The sequence below is a fragment of the Protopterus annectens genome, chromosome 7.part0 (assembly GCF_019279795.1).
Source record: "Protopterus annectens isolate FY-2018-M chromosome 7.part0, PAN1.0, whole genome shotgun sequence".
In the NCBI taxonomy this organism is placed as follows: Eukaryota; Metazoa; Chordata; order Ceratodontiformes; family Protopteridae; genus Protopterus; species Protopterus annectens.
This window is the reverse complement of record NC_056739.1, coordinates 1,757,150,537-1,757,171,001: the sequence shown is the minus strand read 5'-3', so window position 1 is coordinate 1,757,171,001 and position 20,465 is coordinate 1,757,150,537. Positions and strand designations below refer to the sequence as shown.

Genomic DNA, 20,465 nt, shown 5'->3' with positions numbered 1-20,465 from the left:
ACCATTCAACCTTGAACCTAAATCTATAACTTTATAACCTGAAACAAAATTAATATATTTATTTAATGATGATCATAACTCCTATATAGTACACCAGAATCCTTGAAATATTAAGCAGATAAAATAAACTAAACTGTTGAGCAATAAAACTGAATGCAAAGGTTTTATATAATTGAACCAGCAAGTTGTAAGTAAGTTTTCTTTTAAAATGTCATTGTGAAACTACTTTGGCCAGCATGAGTTGTGTTTTTCTTCTGGAAAGTGATGTTATTTGTTTCAGTGCTAATAATTCTACATACTTTATCAGTTTACACATGATTAATATGACAAATGCAAATGGTTGATAGTCAGTCATATTTATCTGTAAGTTTTTCTTCCTTATAATGTATCAGGTTGAATTTGAACTATATGTCTTCTGTCCTTCTTTCACAGAGTTCTTGCCACAACCCAGATGCAGCCTACAGATGCCAGAAAGGTATTTCCCTGCTTTGATGAACCAGCCATGAAAGCCATATTTAGAGTTACACTTATACACAAACCAAAGTTCACAGCACTGTCCAATCAGCCAGTTGAAAGTAAGTATATAAGGGAATCAATCGTCTCTTTTTCAACTGCTCATTAATTTTTTCATTTAGCAAGAAAGAAATGTCAGATGCAGGCACATCATAATTAGTCTGTTGAAAGTATTTGGTTAAAATGGTTCAAATGTTTAAAATGTATGTTGCACTATTTTGAAGTTTTGTGAAAAAAATATCTAAACTGCAGCATACTGTTAGTGTTAACAAAGCAGAGTTTACTTCACAGTCCCTGATCTGTACTACCTTACCAAACCTGAAGTATTTTGATGATGTTTTTGTACATATGTAATACATTCCAAAACTGTAGTACCTTTAGTTGTTTACAGTTTCTTTAATATGTATAAAATATGTCTAAATATCTGATGAAAGGAAGTGCTAGTTTCACATCTATATGCTATATTTTCATACAGTATCACTAACTTGTTGTCATACACCAGAAATTGTATCTACCTTTATATTGCATGTACATTGCAATGCAATATAAACAATTTTCTTATACCTCCATTCCTAATGAATATATTACTTATGAATTTATTCTCCTGTATCCACTTAACCAGTGATTTTAGATATAAATCAGTTTCTACTCTCCTCATCTGTCACAGTGCTTACTTTATGCTATGGTCTTGACTGCAAATAAAATACACAGTTCTGGGTAGTGAAAAATGTACAGTTATCAGTCATTGATGTTTCTTAGGTTGGTAGTCCCTTTGTTATTGCCTTTTGATTGATATGTCCAATATTTTTATCAGTGCTTATCGATGCCTTCCATTATAATGGAAATGCTTTTAAAATGGTACCTTTGTCATGGCAGTTCAACTTGTAGATTGTTTGCTTTATTATTTGGACATGTATTACATAGAAAGTGCAGGACATGCTTTAAGAGAGCAATAAACAATAAGGAATGCTGACAGGAACTGATCACTGTGGAAGATATTTGGAAACTGTATTAAAAAAAGAGTGGAGAGGAAAAATGCATCCTTCATCTAAAGAAGAATGATATTGTAGGGAAAACAAACAATCTGGTAAAAGAGAGAGAGATACAGAAGAAACTGAAAAAGAGAAATCTGAAGTAGGCTGTCAGTGAAAAGAAGATATGTAGAAGAACAAAAACTGTCATGAAAAAAACTGAATAGGAAAAAATGCATGTATGGTGCCAGAAAAGAGGAAAAACTATCTGGTTCATGACATTCTTCTTAGTCAAAGATAATAAGTATCAGTTTGGGGATGAGAGTTCACAAAATAAAACTTCCAGGCCCATTGCTGTATGTAAGTTGAATAAGAAATGATTTACTCTATTAGAATTGATGGCATTGTCTGAAAATATTGCAGATTAAGCAGAATCACTGAAAAAGTTTAGTTCCACTTTTATTCAGACAGAATTGATAAAACATAGCTCCAGCACTGGAAAGTAAAGGTAACAGCAAACACAATGACTATATCCCTCATGAAGAGGACTAAATGGATTCCAAGTTGGCTAGATCAAAAAGAATATCAGTGTACCTGGACAATGTTTTTGAAAGCAGCACAAATACCAGCCTTCTATAAATGGGATTGAAAAGATGTAGAGCATTTCTTTTACCCACTCAGAGTAAGGTGTAAGCATATTGAGAGGACATAGATTCAAGAGAAAATAATTTGGATCAGGGTCTATATTACATGATTGAATGATTAGGTGATCGAACACGTAATCATCGACCATGTAATATTGAACTGCAAAATAGCGAACACCACCTGGAAACATACCATTGGCCACAAAAAAAAAAAAAATTTACAGCCAACCTCCCACACCCCCCAACATGGGGGGCTGTGCCCCCCCATCTAAATATACCAACTCCGAGATCACTCCACAGTGGAGAAAACAGCAAAATCCAGCGAACAGCCAAGGGAAATCTTTCCCTGCATTAAATTGGCAGTTCGCTGTTTTTTGCTTTCAATATTACATGGTTGATGTTTAGGTGTTCGATCACCTAATCATTCGATCATGTAATATAGACGCTTTGACTCAATACATTAGTACCTGGAAAACCATAAGGGAAAGGGGGAGCAATGAGAGCCAACTCAAAGGCTTAAGAATGTAAAAGTAAAAGGAATTGGTATGCCATGTGTGCAGTTTGAATGGAAGATGACTCAGGTCAGACTGTTGGGTGATAGACCTAGTGTCATATGAAGGTGTTAAGTAAATAAGCAAGAGAGTGTTTGTTGTGCTAAAAGGGGAGCCAGGAACAATGTTTGTTCTGCTAAAAGGGGAGTTAGGGACAATTGTTCAACAATAACTAATGTTATGATGTGGGTTAACATGAATGCTGTGTATAAAAACCATGTGCAAATGGGGTAGCTTAATGGGGGAGGAAATGAGGGAATATCATTTAATAATAGAAGGGTTGTTTTTGTTTATTATATGTGGCATTATCAAATAATTTTTGAATCATAATATGTTATCTGGGGGATAAAGCTGGATTATAAAATGTTAAATAAAGATATATTAAAAACAATAGAAAGTAGAGAACATAGCGACAGTGTCAAGTGGAAAGATCAAAACATTATAAGAGAGGTAAAGAAAAGATTAGAGAGGCTTCCAGAAGGCAAACATGTTTCTAATGAGTTAGATAACTTTGCAATATAAAAGTTTATAGTGTTGCTTGATATTACAATGGCAAAGTGTTATTGTCACGCAAGTTGTGCTGGAAACACAAAGAAAGGAGACATTAGTATAGTGACATACAAATGAAACAGTCAAACTACTGGTCAGTTACAGGTCAAAATATGATTCTTTACAACAAACCAAACTAGTGGAGCTGATGAAGGTCAGCTGTCTGAACAGTGTTGGGCAGCACAGCATAAAGCAGCACAAGTGACTTGTCCTTCCCTTTAAACTAAATCCATTTATATAAATGATTTCTCACTAAGCTGGAAACCTGTGATGATCAAGATATAAAAATGAAAGGGTATAGGCAAGACCCAAAAAGTGGCATGGGTTGTAAACTAACTGCTGAATTAGAAGCAAAGTGTGGCTGACAAAGGGACACAATTAGAATAAAAGACACTACACCAGTATGGTGCCACAAACTTCCCTTTTACAAGTAATCATGTCTAGTGTAGTCATTTCAGATATCACTCCATGTTTGAAGAACTAGATTAGCTTTTATACTGATGACATAAGGACTGGTGTAGTAGTAACAAATGTGTGCTGTCAGATTAATGTAAACATTAATAAATGTATTAAATTCATTGTGAGGAACCAATAAAAATGCATTTTTGGTGTGATGACGATAATGAAAAGGATACAATATATTTATCTATTTCCTGACTCTTGCTATATAGAGTGTGAAAGGGTAGCATTTAAAACAAGCAGGATCCATGTCTGCAGTACAATGAATAGATTGGAGAGATGCTGAGACAATCACCATTCTGCAAGACAGCAGAAAAACATTCTCTGAAACAATGTGCTCGATTCTAGAGGTGAAACAGAGTATTAAAACTGGGTCTGTGGTTAATAGTCGAAGAAAACATCCATCAAACTGCATTTGTATACTAACAAGCTAAACTCCTTTTCATTGTATAGGCTTTTCATCGTAAACCAAATCACTGAACAGTTATAGTTCGCCAACATTGGGATCATCCAATGATGCTGTCAGCTAAAAACTACATAATAGTAACATTTGGAAATAACTTCTAAAAGTATACATTCTATAAAATAAAGTACAGAATTCCTTTTACGTATTAATAAATAACAATATTACTAAATAACATGTATTTGTTATAAATGCATTGGTATATATAAATGTGCATTGGTATATATATAATTAGCAGGGGTGTGGGGATGCAGCCCTTCACATAAGCAGCATCTGGTGCTTACCAGATCACATCCTCTTTGGGGGACTGCACCCCCATGCCCCCAAATATTACTGTTCAGTGTATATGACAAATAGCAGTTTTGATGTGCTGCACTTGAGTAAATGCCACTTGTTGGATATTTTCTTCGATGAATAACCATAGACCCATTAAAACCTGGGCTTGTAGTAGACGTTATGTTGTTCAAATGACCTAAAAGATGGAGTGACTCAAGCAAAAAGTATATAAATACAAACATATAAGGCTAGTTCTACATTAAAAGAAAGGGGGATATTGTCTGAATATGCAGTTTAGTAGGCTGCAAGTGGGAGTTGTGAAGCTGACAGCATAAGAAGAAGCGCAAGTGACTAGTAAGCTCACTGAATGTAAACTAAATTGCCATTTATATGTCAGGAAATGATTTTAAGCTTCTCACTAAGCTGGAAATCTGTGATGATCAAGATATAAAAATGAAAGGGTATAGGCAAGACCCAGAATGTGCTGTAAGATGGCACTGTGCTTTTAATATGCCGCTGGATGTATGAAGTGACATATGGTGGATACATATATCAAAACTAGGTTTACATCAGAGTGATGAAGTCAGAAGAGTAAAAAATGCTTCTAAATAATTTCCAGGTTTCGATACAATACCAGTTTTACACATTTCTGAAACAAAACTCTACATATATATTTCTGTTAAAGTATTTCTAAAGCAATTTATAAAGAAAATATATTTGTCTGCAGACTATTTTTCTGTGTGAGACATGTATGACGTGTCTGAAGAAGTCATCTTAATTACAGCGGCATAGATTATAAACTGACTGCTGAATTAGAAGCAGGGTGTGGCTGCACTTAAGGACTTTGGGCCTGCAGACAAAGCTCTAGCTAAATGGCAAATGCCCCAGCTAATGTGCACATTTTTAAAAAAGAAAGTAGAAGAAAACTGCCTTGAAAAGTATGACAAATAGACTATTATGTTGCAGCAACTTCTAAGATAAATAGCAGTGATGAATGGCAATATCTGTGATACAGCTTTAACTCTGTAAATGAATTGGTCTGTACTAATAAATATTGAATGTAGCTACTACAGCAAAGCACCTGGGCTAAAAGTATGTGCAGCTTGTCGACTTTGCATGTAACAAATGTCCAGGGTTCATAAACAGGTTACACTTCTGCACAAGCCGTACACAATGTGGTGGCACTACGTGGCAGCATATAAGTTCGATACATATTCAAAATGACGCAGGCAGTGCCTCGTTATAACTGACATCCACAGTGCCTGAAATTTGCTCATGAATGGTAAGTAATTAAACAAATGTATCTGATATTACCCTTGCTCTCACTTGTACTCAGGGCTACAATTAGTCTGAATCAATATATTCACTTCAGCACTATTTTAATGTAAACCTGATTTGTATTTATTTCAATACTCATGCAGTAAGAGTTTGCAATATGAACTGTAATTCTTACTATATATTAACATAGATTCTGATAGCATTTAAGACATCAACTGTACTACCTACTCTGCATTTACTAATCTTTTGACTATTCCACGGATTCTGTTTAGTCAGCAGCTTAATATTTTATTCTCCCCATCATGAAAATTGCCTTATGTCTGGTACATGAATCCCCAGATATTTGCCTTTTTTTTTATGTATTTATTTATTTTTTGACTATTTTGGATTGCACTACTATTTTATGTAGGCTGTTCTATTATATACAATTTATTTTTTGTGAAGTTATGCCTCCTAACCTCTCCCTTCAGTTGGTCACCTGAGCACCCTGATTGCAAAGCTGTGTTCCCTCATTGACTTCTCTCACTCTCTCACTTTTTTAACATGGAAATCATCTGTAATTTGCTGGTGCATTTGAGTCACTTAAACATTTTCTATCATGTTCCCCACTCTGCCTTCTTTCTTCCGGTGTGTATATGCTAAGCTAGCTCCGTCTCTTGTTGCTAGGCTTCTTTTAAAGTCCATGGACCATTTCCTTCTTTAAAAGATCCTAATTGTTGTCTATTCGCTTCAAATGATAAGGTTGACAGAGGTCCTCATAGTACCCCTGACAGGTCATAGCAAGAGGCTTTTCAGAGGACTTCTGTTTTGTTTGCCTGTATTACACAACTCTTCCTTGCTGCTTTTGCACACAACATTTAAATAATACATAACTTTAGGTCACTTAACAAAATTATCCTATGTCAATATTCTTTAGTTACAACCTCTCTCCAACTGTAAACATCATTAAATGTTAAATCCAATAATCACTATTTTGCCCTAAATTTAACCTGCTATACATTTCACTATCTTATTCTAGCTAAGCCGTTCCATATACTATTTCTACCCTTCTGTATATCAACATTGTTGTAAAACCACATGCAGAGCTTTTCTGTCATCTACAAAAATACATGCGTTTCCCTCCTGGCCCTTCTGAATTAATACTAATAAAAATAAATAAATAAATGTCTTACTCAGTAGTGATCCTTGACATACCTCATTGAAAAACTCATTTATATTAGTAGTTTACTTAATACAAACTTCTGACTTATATCGCTTACCGATATTTGCCCCCACCCTAGGACCCATTCCAAGTTTTCATAATTTGTTCATTCATTGGCCTCTACTCTAGAACTTTGTCATGTACTTTGTTAAAGTTTAAGCAAGTAATGACCACAGTTATTTTATTTTTCTTAAATGTGTATTTTATTAAAATACATATAAGAAAAATTATACAACATATTAATACATCTTTTAGTATCGGTACATAGTCAAACACTTACTAATTAATAATTCATCTTCAGAAAATTATGATCTTTCAATATTTCCTAACAAATTTCTGCATGAAAATTTTCATCTATGGCATATGATACTAACCCATACTATATCAATGGGAAAATATTAAATGCTTGAAAACTTAGACTAGAGGCACCAATGTGCTTTCCTGTTCTAATTTCATGTTTACCCAGTTAAAGAAATATATTAGACTTCTGCAGAAATAACACAAAAAAGATAAACATACCCTTTAATTAAATGTACTGATTTATTTACTGACAGGATTATTAGATTTTTCTGAGATTGTGAAATATAGCTGATGCCATTCAGAGCTATTTCTCATTTGTGAAAGAATTAAGTAATTTTCAATTTATATAGTTGTTATCTGCAGTAGTAGCCACATAATCACTTTATACATCAAATAAATATGATCAAGAGTTATTAGCAGTGAAATATTTGTGCCAAAAGTGAAAAAAATGTGCTTTTACAGCTAAGTTTCTGCCTGACACATCTTTTTTTTAATTTAATGGAGAAAATTACATTTAGAAATGTGAAAAAGCATTTAGGGTGAAATTTTACTCAGGTATGTAAATTTATTTGTACTTTTAATGGAACAAAATACATTCTGAAATTGAATACATATGCTGCACTGATGATTTGCTTTTTAATTTTAAGGCATCTTAGCAAGACTTTTATGCCTATTTGCAGGTTAAGAAAATTACAGACCTGAAAGGTATTATCAATATGGATGGACTATCTCTCAACCATCCCTAATTTTGCAGGATGTCCCAGATTTTGATACATATTTTCCTTTCCCTGATATAATTTTTTTTTATTATTTTTTGGTAAATCATTGAGAAGTACAAATAATGCTAGTAATTGGAGTTTGACACTTCAATTAAAAAAGAATGCATGTTGTTGCAAAGCCGATTGTACTAATAACCTTTTATGTGAATTAGAGTAATACTAAAGAATTGACCCTGATTTGGGGTATTTCTCTATCCATTGTTTTTGGATTTTATCCAGAATTCTTGGACAAAGAATTGTTTGGCTTTGTCCAGAATTCTTGGATAAAGAAGTTGACATGAATGATCCACTGTGAGTTGTCATGGCTTAACCCCCCAATACCAATCTAGAAGAGTCACATTCATTGAAAGACACCTCCATCAAAATTGCAAGTGACATCTCAGTTAAACTGTTGTTTTGAAGGGGCAAATTCAGTTGCAGTGCCCCGATGTGGAAGGCTTCACCCACACATGCCCTTACTTGTACATACACTAACTGTAGTTATACAACCTAAAGAAAAAGAGAAATACACAATAAAAATAAATATATGGCTCACACAACTGCAATCTTGCAATATGGCTAATAAATTTCAATCCATTTGAGAACTTGTGCTTTTAAAGAGTTATGATCAGGAAGATAGCATTATAAGAGTCAGATTATAAAGATATATAGATTCATTTAAAGTTCATTACTTAGCTTTGGGAGAGGTAGTAGCAAGTAAACTTATTACTGCAAAAATGGTAAGAAAAAAAACAGCAGGTAATACTTCCATCAGATTTTGACAGTTAAGACCCTAGTCATAATAAGAAGGCATTTCCTTATGAACAATATCTTATAACTACAGGTTTATACAGTAAGCAGCAGCTTTATGAAGAGATGATAACATTTAGCCTGCATAATAAGAAGCATCCAATAAACTTCCTGAGTCAAATATTAGCATAAAGTATGGGGTTTGCAGGTATTGAAATATAATTTATGGGAAGGCAGCAGTAAACATTTTTCTTTTTTGCTAACTGTTTTACAGATACACATATTGAATTTCAAATATTTCAGAAACACTCACCATTTTTGTCATCAGATGGTTTCACAAGAGATACTGTGATAGATACGGAGCATTTTATTTAGAAGTACTAGAAGCTGACGAGGTCTTTTAGTGTTACCTCTCTGGACTCAGAACCTGCCCCATCAAAAGCAGGCATGAAGGTTTGTACAGATTGTTCTACCTGTACTAATACAATAAAAGAGAAGTATGTTGTTCATCTTCTGAAGTGTTTGAGTAATCCCCTAAATTTTATTGGATATAAAAAGGACAATCCACCTACAGTATATATCCTTGAACACAAGCGTCATTCATGTAATGAAAAGAATTTATATTTCAGATCACTGTTCTAGGCATCATAAGGTGTGCCCTCAGGCTGCTTAAGAAAATCCAACAAAAATAGACAATTTATTTTGAGATATAATGTTAAAGTCAAAGGGGCTTAACAAAGACCTGATTCAGAAATGGTTTCTTGAAATGCTGTTATGAAGTATTGATGAAGTGTGGTGTAAAAGTACTTTTCTGTGTTCTTATATAAATCCTTTTTTTTTGTATATTCCTTAAAGCACATAATAGGTTAAGAATCATTGACTGTGTATGCACAGCTGTTAAAAATTAACCATTCATTTATTTATTTATTTGCTTGCTTACTTACTCTTTATTGACTAGGTTAGTTCCACTAGGCCAATAACCTATTTTCAGTTTGTAAGTGACATGTATTACTCTCCCTTGAAGTTCAGGACACCAAGGTACCAGCAAGTTTGGACAAAATGAACCACTGGATGTATTTGAAGAATGACACATTTTGCTTTTTGTATAACTTGTGCTGGACTTTATTTCCATAAGAAAATTAGTTGTATAGAGTTTAAATGTATTAGCTTTGTCTGCAATAACTTTTAATACGTGAACCCTTGTTACCCTGGAGACATAACCCTAATGGTTTATAACTGATGTAAATTGATGCCTTCCTGTCTGTTTTGGATTTTTTTCCTCTGAATACGGTAAAGCTGACAAGAAGTATTCTACAACATTTGTTTTTCCCTGTTTCTTACAGCATTAAGAAACATTACCATGTTCTCATGATTTTCTTTATTCAGATCTCACAGACTCCTGGGGGGGACTCTTTAAATCTTATTACCTTGTGATTTTTTTGAATGTTTGAGGTTCTTTTAGGATTCTTTCTTCTTTGAAGGGAATAAGAGCAGTTCAGATCCTTGGCATTTATAGATGTTGGGTTTATTAAATCTCCTTTCTTATTCTTTAAGATTGTTGAATAAAAGTACTCCTTTTACATTTATACTAGGCTTTTCTTCAAATTCCTGTCCATTATCTTTAATAAAATAAATTGCCTCCCATCTGTTTTCTTTATCTGTTTATGCATGTAAAAGGTCTTACATCCATTACTGACTTGAAAGGCAATCCTTTCTTCAGCTTTGTCATTTGATGGCCTGACCATTACCCTGCATTCTTCCACTTCAGATGGTATTGTTCCCTGTCTTCATCATTCTAAGATTTTCTTACTTTTTTAATGTTATATACCTTTCAAAATCTTTTATTGTACCTCATTTGAGAACTGCAGTGCTTTACCCCTACTTTTTATGATTATGTAGACCCAATACTAATGGATTTACTGCACATTAGCAAGTAAAATGGTATTAGAAATACTCAGTCTAAGGATATAAACTTATTCTGCAACATCAGCAGAAAGGTTTGAAGGAGCAGGTATATCTCATAGAGGATATCGCTTCTCTGGAACAGAATACCCTTCCACATAAAACAAAATTCATCCCTGTCCATATTCCAGTACAGCTTCGATCTGTGGATGGAAAATGGAAAATTTACCCCAGGACTGCTCCCTGTACTACTAATATACAGAGACAGTTCCTAAATGCATTATCCCATGAATGGCTCCCCACAAAGTAACTATGGTATGATTCCAGCTATTCTCATTAGAGGTAATATGTAATTATCAGTAATGGGATGGGTCAGACCAATATATAAACAAAGGATGTAAGTTAATTTGAGTATAAAAAGGGAAATTGTCTAGGCCTTGAAATGGCCTGCAAGTGCAGTTAACCTACTACTTACCTATGAACCTGCTCTGGTTTATCACAAAGTCTTGCTGGTCCTATGACTGCAGTTTTATATGTCCTCATTGTTTTTCCACATCACTATTATGCCTTGTCACAAAAACCCATTATCTCAATATCTGCCTTCTTGAAGCCTAGAAGTTCTACCTTTCTTCAATTGAATTCTGCACAAAAACAAATGGAGAGCTGCATTGTAAAGTGACAGCCTTGTTCCCAAATGGTAGCTCTGTTGAAGACTTCAATCTTGACTGCCTCTGAGTTTTTGATTACCAGGTCTAGAATTGTTTATTGTCATCTAGCTTCTAGTATTCCCTGTCTGACTCCTGCCCCTCTCATAGGCCAGCACAAGTCATCCTGCGTTTTGTTTCAGCTGCACTTACAATGCCCCAGTCAACATCTGATATATTTAGGTCCTCCATCAAAGGTTTTACCTCTTCTCTGCCGATCTAATAATAGTGTTTCATTATTCCTTTATGAGGAATTCTTTATAAACCTCCATGTATATTGTGCCGCCATTTCATACCTGCAGTGTCACCCATAGTTTTTAACTATCGTTGGTTACCTAATTTAGTCTGTCCATATAATTTCATCTATTATACAGAGAGGTTCACAAGCTTGTTGCCTTCCTTAATAAACTTCAGCATACAAATACAGCTCTTGAAAAGGATTTTGATTACTCAAAACTGTCTGGTTGGACTTCTTCAAAATCAAATAAGCATGACCTGATATGAACTGACTATGTTAAACAAAAGCAATCTGGAACAAAAAGCATGAAGCTCAACAAGGGGTGACAGTACCTTAGATTTCATATTAATAAACCTAGGAATGTATTAATCCATAAAGGTTACAATGGCTATAACCTTTTTAATTAATGCAGTCCTAAGAGTAATGTCAAACACATTCATAAATAAAATCATCAGCTAGGATGTAATAAATAATACCCTCATGAAAACAGGGTAACATGCTGTTTTCAATAACTCTTATGAGTTATCACAAGATAATATCAGTGAGTTGTATGGTACTATTAACTTTAGCATGCATGAGTACATATACAATAATGTGGCATGGTTATTTTACTATAAACTGTGAAAATATTAGAGCATGCATTTAGCTGAGAGACATTGGAAACATGAAGCACAAAGCATTACTAAAAATAAAGGAGTGATTACTTGGGATCATCTGATATCAACAGTTAATAAAGATGAAGAAACAAAAGCAGATATTGTAGCTGAAGAGAAGAAAATAAAAGCAGAGCTGATTATTTAAATTGCTATACCCAGGGACTATAGTATAATATGTGTTGAAAACCATACAGCTATAAAATATGAAGACATGCAAGCAGAAATTAGGGCAATGTGGAATAAGGACACCAATGTAGTTCAGTAGAAGTATGAGAAGGTTAACTAATAACATATTTAAGTATCCCTTAATTTTTTTATCAGTAAAGGAAACCCTATATGAACTTTAAGAGGAAGCATTTATGAGTACACTGAAAGTGCTGAGAACACATAAACATCAAACATGGAAACCAAAATGATTTCAAGAATGTTAAGTATACCCTGAATTAAGAATGAAGTTCATTCATCTCTTGGTATTAAAAAGGTGAAAAGTTAGAGAAGTTCTACAAAATGTGGAAAATAAATATATAAATATACAGGAAAAAATCCTTACAGGTTATGCAGTGGAAAAAGGACACTTATTTGATATATATATATATATATATATATATATATATATAGTTTTTTATATATATATATATATATATATATATATATGGGTCTACTTCATATAACCTAAATTTAATTTGACTGAAAGTCATTTGACTGAGACCAAAACACTGACAGTTCCAAATACTGAAAACTCATTTGACTGAAACTCATAATACTGACACATTAAAGTAAAAGGTATATGCCCTTTTCCCCACTGTAGTGTGATCCTGGAGTTAGTATATATATTTAGGGAGATGGGGGCACAGCCCCCCACATTGGGAGGTGTGGAGCATATTCTCCCACATACTTTATACATTTTAAACCATAGACATGGATATTTATAACTGCAATGAATAACTCTTTGCAGAAAACAATATTTACCTAATTATGTGGGGGGATATGCCCCACATACCCCCCAATGTGGGGCACTGTGCTCCCCACACACCACCTAACTATATATACTAACTCCGGGATTGCCCTATAGTGGGAAAAAGGGCATAAACCTTTTACTTTAATGTGTCAGTGTTATGAGTTTCAGTGAAATGAGTTTTCAGTATTTTGAACTGTCGGTGTTTTGGTCTTAGTCATATATATATATATATATATATATATATATATATATATATATATATATATATATATATATTCAGGAAAACAACAGTAGATCAAATAAAGTATTTTCTAATATGAGCTTAAAAGCTTACAGCAATACCATATTCCTTAATTCTATCAAAAAATGAAGTTGGGGGAAACTGTAAATACAAAATGTAGTCAATGAACAATAAAGTCATCTACCAGTCACAGAACAGTGCAAATGTACATGTAGAAATATTTGATCGAGTATCACATTAAGCAAATATATGACACAGTGCTTGCAAAAAAGAAATGATATCATTATATAACAAAAGGTCTGGCAACAACTGCCAAAAATTAAATACTCAAGTTCTGTGGTTCTAGACAGCATACTAGGTAGTTGCCTCCTGATAAGGAAGGGAGCATCTAACCAAACCAATAATAATAATTCTAAACCAAATGTTGACTCTAAACTATTGCATTTGGCTGTTGTAATACATGTTCCATCAAAACCATAATACTGTAATCCCATCAGCCTTATAAGTATTACATAGTAAATTATAGGGTAATGTGCTGTTTTCAATAACCTTAACTGAACTAATTCAGACTTATTTTATTTATTTATTTTTATTTTACATTTGTTTACCGGGAGAGTCCAACTGGGCATAAAACCCTTTTTCAGCAGAGGTCCGGGGATAAAAGCTCCATTGTTTGTAGACTATTTTGTTAGTAGAAAGAAAATCGTATAATACAATAAAGAAAAAAATAGTAACAGACATTCATAACAGTAAAAGAATAAAACAGAATAAATTGGTCAAGTGGGAGACAAGACCAATAATCTTGTATAACAATGCTTCTAGAAAACAGTTCTTACAGTAGTAGCAGGTAGTGACATTGTATACAATGAGAGTGCAATTACAATACTTAGTCTTATATACAATTAGCATAGCAAATTGAAGACTTCAAATCTGATAGATATTAACAGTGAGAAAGAAAAAAAACAACATAAGGTAGTCATATGACTTAAATTCAATGTTCATTACATATGCAATTAAAATTTTAAAATCAGCTAGTTCCATGGTTTGGGCTACCCATGTCCAGTACATGTACAAGTCCAGGAATTGGTGAGGTGGGCTTTAATGTGATGCTTGAAGTTTTGTAAGCTAGTTATATTTCTAATTTCAAGTGGTAAGGCATTCCACAGTTTAGCAATGTAGTAAGAGTATAAAGAGTCATCTGAGCTATTTTTACTCCTGGTTACTTCAATTAGAGCTTTAATAGTGGATCTTAGTGGATGGGTACTTGTATGGGGATTGAGTAGGCCTTGTAGAGCTGGTGTTTTATTGGGTTTATAGTACATTTGGTGGGTGGTAGAGAGTTATCATTAGATGCAATGGTTCTGTAGGTACCACATTCACCTTCAGTACTGAGAAGATCATAAAATTGTTGGACATTTTTCCATATCAGGTGCTTTGATTTATTTTTAGGTACTGACAGTATAGTGGAGGATGACAGAGATGTTGTATTTCTGAGTTATCATAATTTGGGTGAGACATTTATTCAAGTTCCAGATTGCCTGAGTTGATGGTAGCTTGGAGGTCATATATCAAAACAAAAATAATCATAGACTATTTAAATGCATCACAAGTCACACTTATATTTCTTATTATAAAAACAAATGGATTTCAAAAGAAAAATAAGGTCTCTTACCAGAATCAGAACCCATTTTCTTAATGCAAAACCATTAGCTTTATACAAAGTTAACCTTGTATTTATATATTTTAAGGAATTTTTCACATTTTATTAAATAACTCTTCTCCATATCTTCCAACATATATCTCCATTCTCCTCTCATCAAAAATAAGTCACATTTTTAACAGTTTCTATAAATATCCTCTTATAATACCCATGACAAATTGATGTTTTGCACACACAAATATGACAATTATAAATTAAATATCTTCTACTTTCCCAATAGCCGTTTACGTTCAGTAACAAATTTGCACTGCTCTTTCTTCATCTGCCATAAATTACACATCTTTCCTTCCTTCTATTTCATCTTTCCTTTAACCAAAATATTTTCATGACTTAAAATCCAGAAAAAATGTCTCCACTGTTATTAACATCTATCGTCTTTCAATTCTTTGTACTTCTTATTCTGTGTAGCACATATCTTTATAGGATTTAATCAATTTTCTCAAAAGTAACTGGAAAGGGACTCCACATTTTTGTTTCCTTATTCAAAGCTAATACAGTTATTCCTCAAACAGCTGCCTACACACACAAATACCATTGTTATCAAATGTACTTTTTGCAAAACATCATAAAACACATTTATATCATGCTGTAATTTGACTCATGTTTTCTAACTTCTTTTCCCATTCCTCATCTCTAACCTTCATTTATTGGAAGGTATGTCTGAGTATCTAGTGCAGTGTTACTGTCTGAGAATTTTTTTTTGTTTAGTAAGTGCAGAGTATCAAAGCTCCCATGCCCATCCTTATGCATATATGCAAGCCCTAACCATAAATCTAAGCTGCCTCTGCCACTAACCACAGCCCTACAAGTTATCTTACAAAATAAACTTTCACTAACAGTATCACTGTTCAGACAAAGTGAGTCTGCTGTTACTAAGGTTTTTTTTTTTTTGCATATTGGAAAAAGAAAGACTTTACTGCCTTTTTCATTCAGTTGAATTGTAGTATTTACAGTGTTCAGTAAAGGTCAATGCATATTGTCAAAGCAGTGATCATCAATATCTCTGTGCACCAGTTTATTTTACTTGCTTAAAATTTAGTAAAGGTTAAAACTTTTCTTTTTACCCTTTCTCCACATACCACTGGGCCATTACCCACTAGCCATTTTTTTCTTTATTCATTGTTATCTATTTTTTTCTTATAACACTTTAGAGAATTAGCTCTTTATGCAATATTCATATTCCTTATCGACCATAACATTTAGGCCAACTCCAGTTCTGTTTTCGTTTTATAAAGGTTGTGGTATCCCTATGTGATACTTCTGTATCTTCTTTATATTTTCCAGATAATCCTTTATTTCTCATAAATCAATTTAACTTTAAACAAACCAGCCTTCGCTTTCATCCTTTTTAACTTCTCATCCACTCTCAAATATGAACTATAAAGCTATGCAATCAGAAAATAAAACTGTTTTCTTAATCCTGTCTACTAACTAATCTGGACTTTTGCTATAAAACATTCTCAAGCAATGTTTCTATTCTTTTCATCTTACATGCAACACTTTTGCTTATTTATATCCTTACATCTATTATAGCTAAAACTCTCTTAATTTTGTATACCCCATATCTACTTTTATCATTTTCACTTTTATCCATCCATATTTTCTTTATTTTTCTCTTTGAGAAAATAAGTTTCGACATTTGTAACTAATGGCATAATTTTGAAGAGTGAATGGTACTTAAGAAACACTTACTGTATCATGATTTTCATCATCAATGATGCCAGTAACTGGAGCTCTTCCACAATGTACAGCTGTGTAATCTTTTGTACCACTATTAGTTTATAAAGCATTCATAGACATATCCCGTTTGGCATAACATGTTAAAATCCATTTAATGATTTGACTTCATTACTTCACAGTGTTTGTTTTTAATGGTCATCTGTTATACTGAAAGTTTTTATACGTAGACATTTATTTTCTCTGCACATTTTATATAGGGTAGTAGCATTCTTTTACAGTATTCAAGATACATTAGAGACAATGAATGTATAACTTTAAATGCACAGCTACAGTACTGATATACAGATATCAGGATTTAGTTTGAGATCTCCTGGGATAATGAATTAAAATGATCTAAACTTCCATCTGAAAGATGTATTTATGTTTATTATTTTGAAGTCTACAGTTCTATACAAGTACTGCTTTCTGCTCTGCCAGCACTCTCATCAGCACCTGTGTACTGATCTGGAAAGTTCTGCCTGAAACCCACAACTATTTAACTACAAGTTTAGTTTGGTGCTAATGCTGCTTACCTATATTTAGCATCCACAGTGCATTAATTGATTAATGACACATGTTAATAGTAAATTTATATTTAAAAAAAAAACTTCAGTGAGAGCACTCTAAAAAAAGAAAATCACTTTAAAGGCATCATTGCCATCTTTCAATAATGTAGCATTTCTATAACCCATTACGCTTGATCGTGTGCCAGGCCCTGCAGTAATAGTAACATTATCTCTTGTTAACACTTGTTTTCTCTTGTTAGTTAATAATGGCATGCTACATTAATATGGATTTAGCATTTATTGCCCACTGAAATCTATGCCAGAACTGAAGCATAAAAGTTATATGCAGTGTTTGTTTGTTTTTATCATAACAGGTCTAATGACCATAGGGTTTCAGAATCCAAACTGAGAAGATACACTATTGTCTGTTTGAACTTTGTTTGAGAGATTGCATTCTTAAGTTGTTGCTTTCTCTTTATTTACTTATTTTTATATTGGTATTATTGTAGTAACATTTCCAAAATCTTGGCATCTATACTGTAAGATAATTCTGCTTAATATCATTCAGAAAGCTGAAAAATGTTTTGTGTTTCTTCATCTGTATTTATTCAGTATTGGTATTACACAATTTTTATCCTTGATCTTATGAATCGAGAACATGTATGCATTTTATTGTTTTTACTTCAGTGCTATGGATATCCAGAAACTTTCAGAATGACAACAGAATTCTCAGTTTTTTTCATATTTCTTTACAATAAGCAATATATTTTGACATTGTTATGACAGCTCAGGTTATTAAGTATGAGGCATCCTGCAATGCTGTTATAAGCCTTCCAGATGGAAGATACCCTAAGCAGGTTGGCTGCATTAATTTTTGTTATGAGTTTTCTTTTCACTTGTAAATAATTCCTGTCTGTATTCAGGGCATTGGGCACTCATCAATTCACCAGGGTACTTCAAAATGTCTTTCTCTGCTGAGAATGAAACCACATAATGATATCAATGGAACAACATCATTCTAGTTTTGCATTCTGTAAAATATTTTACATATCTTAGTGTTTGTTTTTGTTGTGTGGATATTATGCAAATTGTCAGCTTAAATTCTTTCTGTAGGTAATCAATTTGCAATGCCTTTCTCTTCTTTTGCATAAAAAACTGCATTTAACCAAACCTAAAGAGCATCCAAGTGCTTCCACAGTCATTCCACAATTTTACAGATTTTTGTCTAAAATGCAATAGAGATGTAATCTGTTACTACCAAAAACTATTTATTCATGCTCATGTTAAATAGAATTTGAGCTGGTACACCTAATTCAACTACATATTTGATTTAAACTAATATGGTCATGGGCATATGATATCCCTACAGACCTGTCATTCCCATTATCTATATGTGGGTCTACTGATTTTTATCGAATTTACAGTTCACCAAACTGCAGATATTCAAACTTGCTCAGCCAAAAACTCACTTGTGTGACTCCGCAGTATTCCAAGTTCCGTTTTATAGATGTGCATACTGTGTTGCTAGAAGTGCGAGATGTAATAATACATAGCCTTTGTGTGACTTGTGGTATACCGTCTAAGTCTTGAGGCATGACGGATATGATGGTAGTGTTAACAATCTGCAGGATATGGTATGCAGGTTTTTGTACCACTTGTAGCTTAGAAATGAAGATTGCACTACAGTAAGGAAAAGGGAAATCTACCCATGCTGTCACTGTAGTGTGATCTTGGAGTTTGCATATATAATTTGCAGAGGGTGTGAGGGGTGCAGGGGGGCTTTCCCCTCTGCAAAAATGTTGAAAAATGTGTGCATTTGATTTTTTATGTTTTAATTGCTTGTTATTTTAGGTATGTGTAATTCAGTACACTGCGGATTCACACAAGTGAGTTTTTTGCTGAGTAAGTTTGATTATCTGCAGTTTGGTGAACCGTAAATTTGATAAAAAAGCAATACACCCATATTTATACACTGACACACACACACACACACACACACACACACACACACACACACATATATATATATATATATATATATATATATATACATATATATATATATATCTATATATATATATATATATATATATATATATATATATATATATATATATATATATATCATGTGCACTGTGTCAAGATATGTAACACAATCAAACTTTAGGGAAAGCTTTTTCTTTTCTGTTAACTCAGACATAGGGGGGTAAAGTTCATAATAGAGTACAGAGTGCAACTGTGAGAACCATTCTAGCAGTATTTAGGGCATGTTCCCAAGTCAAAGGTTATGAAACCTCTCCCCTCTTAGAATTCTAGAAAATAATGGTAACGCACTAGACAACAGTATTGTACAAAAATATCTTTCATTAACTTACCTTCTCCAAGTATTCAGACAGGTTCTTAGTAAAACTCTCACTCAGCTCACCTGTGCTACAGCACTGCATATCTGCTGTCTCCAACTAGTCATCATTCCCTGGCCACAAATGTACTTATCCAGACAACTGAATACATACAGGAGAGGAAGGAGCTTTAAAAGAAGGCAGGACATAAATCAGCAATGTAGCAGCTAAGTGTTTGACTGAAAATGATTTGGTAGATTATAAGTGATGTATAATGGTTGCAACTGGGAGTGAGTCAGTATGGTTTTTGATGTAAAATGTTTGCAACTAGGATTGTGTCAATGTTGTTTGCTTTCTTTTATATAAATGTATGATTGCTGTTTCTTGTTTTAAAAAAGTGAGCAGGAATTGAATAATTTATGTAATATTGCTTAGGTTATATAATATATAGCAATATATGTAAAGCATAATGTTTGCTAATTTTAACTTGTTAATACAGTTAGATTAGTTTTGTATAAATGTAAATGTGCCTATGTCACAAGTGATAATTCAATAAAGGTGTTTGAAAAAAGGCATCTCAGTGGTTTCCTTACATTTCTCCTCAAACATGCAAATATCTCAGACTGCTGTTAACAAGATTTGCGGATGTTTTACTCAGTGATATCCACAGCCATCACTGTGACTTACTTCAAAGTTTTAAACAGGGCTAGCCACCTGGTGGTGTAAACCTTGGCTCTAGACGATTGTCGTTGTTAAAGTGAGATGCTGC

At 33.4% G+C, this 20,465-nt stretch overlaps 1 protein-coding gene across 3 annotated transcripts in view; it reads left to right on the top strand.

Moving 5' to 3' along the window:
- The window catches only part of LOC122807226 (aminopeptidase Ey-like), a 1,536,433-nt gene that overhangs the window by 345,493 nt on the left and 1,170,475 nt on the right, over nucleotides 1-20,465 (top strand). For all 3 annotated transcript variants that reach the window (XM_044078305.1, XM_044078303.1, XM_044078304.1), the window contains exon 3: nucleotides 433-575. In XM_044078305.1, coding sequence (XP_043934240.1) covers nucleotides 433-575 — 143 coding nt within the window. The remainder of the gene's footprint in view (nucleotides 1-432; nucleotides 576-20,465) is intronic.